This window comes from Vicia villosa, linkage group LG2 (assembly GCF_029867415.1).
Source record: "Vicia villosa cultivar HV-30 ecotype Madison, WI linkage group LG2, Vvil1.0, whole genome shotgun sequence".
Taxonomy (NCBI): domain Eukaryota; kingdom Viridiplantae; phylum Streptophyta; class Magnoliopsida; order Fabales; family Fabaceae; genus Vicia; species Vicia villosa.
Genome location: NC_081181.1, coordinates 89,619,777 through 89,623,425, shown reverse-complemented (window position 1 = coordinate 89,623,425; position 3,649 = coordinate 89,619,777). Strand labels below are relative to the sequence as shown.

Here is a 3,649-nt window from a genome sequence, read left to right as displayed (position 1 = left end):
TTGCTTTTATCGATTTAATTAATTTTAAATTTCAATGGTATTGATTATGCCAAATTAATTTATCCTTCTGGTTCTGCATAATTTGGAAATGCGTTTTCAAATTGTTAAAAAAAGCAATATGAAAATGTTTCGGAGATGCATATCCGAAAACGCGTCGAAATGTGATGCGTTCAAAGATGCATCTCCGAAAACACCTCTAAAAAATGAAATATGGTGTGTTTGGAGATATATTTTCGAATTCTAGAAATAAAATGGAATTTCGCCAGAGGTGCCTGAGAAGGTATAGAAGTAGAATGAGAAATTTCCAAAAAAAAATGAAAGGAAGGCCCAATAAATAAAGTTTTGGGTTGAGGCCCACTACACGGCTTCCTTTGAATTTTAGGTTTATATCCGTTGGTGCACTCCACTCACCATGTCAATATAAATAGGCGCCGCATGCTTGATCATCACCCACCTCACTATCACGTCTCTCCATACATCTCTTCAGTCTATTTTTTGATTCTCGCTGCCTTTATTTATTAACGTTGTTTTTCTTTTGATATGGAGTATTTACTCATGTGAATCATATATAGGTACCACTTTCTGCCATAGATCTTTTCAATATTTTTTTCGATTCCCATTCCTTTTATCTATCACATCATATGATGAGAAAAACAAAATAACTGCAACAATATGATTGGATTTATTTCCATGATTCTTATCATTTATTTCTCTGATGATATAACCATTAAATTTTCCATCTGCTTTTATTTCCTTCATTCATCAATTAAGATTAGGGTTTTGAATTGAAATACAAGAGATATGATGAGGTTAACATTGGTCCGTGTTTCTGAATTACTGTGACCGATAAATCTTACCAACTTCTGATCTCTATTGCGTTCAATTTTCATTTTGTATTATTTTGATTTTGATTTTGATTTTATATTATTTTGTACAGTTATTAATATTATAATTTATAATTTTTGCAAAACTTTTATTAATGATTGATGTCATTATTTCTTAATTCCTTTTAGAACTAGGTGAAGTTTAACTTTTGCTTGCGTTAAATAGATGATTGAGTATAAAAAAAATTTGAAGATAACTATTGTAAAGGAAAAAGATAATTAAAAAGTGAAATTAAAATCAAACAAATATAATAAGAGGAAGATATAATTAGTTTAAAATAGAACTTTTAACATTTTAATAAGAGTTTAATTGATATACACTGTCAGTGTGTAAATTTTTTTACACCATCATTAGATCCTGATCATCCAATTGTATTACTTTAAAAGAAGTTAAAATAAGAGTCAAATCTTTTATACTTATCAATGGTTGTGATTGATTGACAGTGTAAAAAAATTTTACACTGTTGGTGCATGTCAATTAAATTCTTTTAATAAAGAGTTTAATTGTTATGTACTGTCAGTGTAAAACTTTTTACACTATCAATGCATCCCAACCACTCAATTGTATTACTTTTAAAAAATTAAAATAAAAGTCAAACACTTTTAATAAATTAACGATTAGTTGTAAAAATTCTTTACACCATCAGTGTATTTCAATTAAATTCTTTAATAAATTAAAATTATATTTAAATAAAAAATAAGGGTAAATAAGAATGAAAATGAAGTTGATTTTTTTTTATATAGAAAAAAAAAAGTGAAAAAGTGGAAGCATTGTTGTGAAATATGAGATTGTGTCATGAAAAAGCAAATTTTTAGCCATCAAAGAGAAACAAAGAAGATGATTGAAAGAATTGAGGTTAAAAATCATTTTATGAGGAATTTTGATCCCTCTGGAGGAATGTTACAATATGATTTAACCTCAATTTTTTTAAATCATAATTTTTCTTTTTGAAAATAATAAAAAAGTTTTCTCTTTTGTGTGGTTAAATGTTAGTTAATGGCATAAATCGATCTTATATTTTACAACATGTTTACACTTTTTTCACATCATTTTCACTTTTATTTACCCTTATTTATTTAAGGGTTTAATGAGTATGCACTGACAGTGTAAAATAGTTTTATTCATTCTGTCATAATCAACATTGGTTGATAATATAAAAATATTTTATATTGTCAGTGCATATTCATTTTTTCCTTTATTTAAATATAAACAATTTATTAAAATGTTAGAATTTTTATTTTGAATAAATTTTATCTTTTATTTTTATTGTATTCTTATATTTTTCATTTTTTATTCATCAAATATGTTTAAATTTATTATATTATATTTTTTTAATTTTGATGTCATTTTTTAACTATCTCAGTTTTCATTATAATAATTTTTTTACACTTTATCGTACTTGATTATCTTTTAAAATTGTATATTATCATTGTTATGTTTTTATAAAATATTTTATGATATTTCTCTAATTGAATATTTTGTTAATAAGTACTATATGTGTTTGAATTATAAATGATAAATATGAGTATGAATCATCAATGATAATTGATAAATATTATTATATTTTGTTAATGAATTCGTATTTGAGTTATGCATAATAAATATTGTTAAAGTTAAAAAAAAAAAATAGTTTTAAAATATTCTTCCTCTTCTTGTGAAACAAACATGTTTGTCATTAAAATTCTTTATTATTTTATATCTTGAATCAAATATATATGTAATTAAATTTCTCCCTTTCACTTAACATCTTTTAAAACAAAACTCTTAATTGAAATAAAACAAACTCTTTCCCTCCTCTTGATTAAATTAAATCAACGAAATTCTTAATGATTTGAAATAAAACAAACTCTTTTAAAAAACTCACATTCTTTAAAAAATTGCTTACCCACTCGGAAAAGACTTCGGCATCATCATGTTCCTTGTGTGGAAGAGTGTCCGATTTGTGAATTGTCCATAGAAGATGATTGGCATATTCTTTGGGTGTGCGGAGTCGATCACTAGTTGGAGGGCGGCAGGTTTGGGTTCTGTTATAGAATCTAGAACTCAAGAGGTGTCGGATGTTCGGTCGGTTATCTTTGATATTTGTTCCAGTGAGGATAGGAGGGTTGCAGGTCGCGTAGCGGTTATGGTAGAGGCTCTGTGGAAAAATAGGAACGATATGGTTTGGAACAATGAGAAGGAGGAAGCTTCCCGTCTAGGTTGGCTTGCTTTTCATCGTTGGCAGGAATGGTTTAATATCCAGCAGGTACCGAGTAACAATAATAATCTTCATCATGCTTTAACTTGGTCTCCTCCTGAGGAGGGTTGGGTTAAATGTAACGTCGACGCCGGATTTAACTCACTGTTGGGAACGACTAATAGAGGTTGGTGTGTTCGAGGTACTGGTGGTAACTTTATCCATGCAGGTGTGGCTTGGGATTCTAGAAAGCTCTCTATTCTCGAAGCTGAGGCTATGGCTCTTAAAGAGGCTATCCAAGATTCTATTGCTCTTCATCTCGATCGCATTATTTTTGAAAGTGATTCTCTTAATGTGGTTACGGCTTTGCATTCCAATGCTTCAGGTAGATCCGAGTTTCATCATGTTATCAGTTCTATTAGATTGCTTTTATCTTCTTTTCAAAACTTTGAGGTTAAGTTTGTTAAACGCCAAGCGAATATGGTTGCCCACTCTCTTGTAAAGGCGGTCAATTCTTGGGCTAGGCGTAGTTCTATGCATAATGTTCCTCCTTGTATTGCGTTACTTATCAATAATGAAATGAGCTAG

At 28.8% G+C, this 3,649-nt stretch overlaps 1 protein-coding gene and 2 non-coding genes across 3 annotated transcripts; all 3 read left to right on the top strand.

Annotated features, from left to right (window-relative positions):
- The first annotated feature begins 635 nt into the window (after positions 1-635).
- Positions 636-721, top strand: LOC131654440 (small nucleolar RNA Z199). Its single transcript, XR_009299478.1, has one exon. It is a non-coding gene; the product is annotated as a small nucleolar RNA Z199 (small nucleolar RNA).
- A 75-nt stretch (positions 722-796) lies between these two features.
- On the top strand, positions 797-871 carry LOC131654269 (small nucleolar RNA SNORD18). Its single transcript, XR_009299312.1, has one exon. It is a non-coding gene; the product is annotated as a small nucleolar RNA SNORD18 (small nucleolar RNA).
- A 1,974-nt stretch (positions 872-2,845) lies between these two features.
- LOC131649557 (uncharacterized) lies at positions 2,846-3,649 on the top strand. The gene has a single exon (XM_058919316.1). It carries the CDS (start codon positions 2,846-2,848, stop codon positions 3,647-3,649), a length of 804 nt encoding a protein of 267 aa, XP_058775299.1.

Coding starts and splice junctions, on each gene's coding strand:
- LOC131649557 (XM_058919316.1), top strand. CDS start 2,846: ATGATTGGCATATTCTTTGGGTGTGCGGAGTCGATCACTAGTTGGAGG.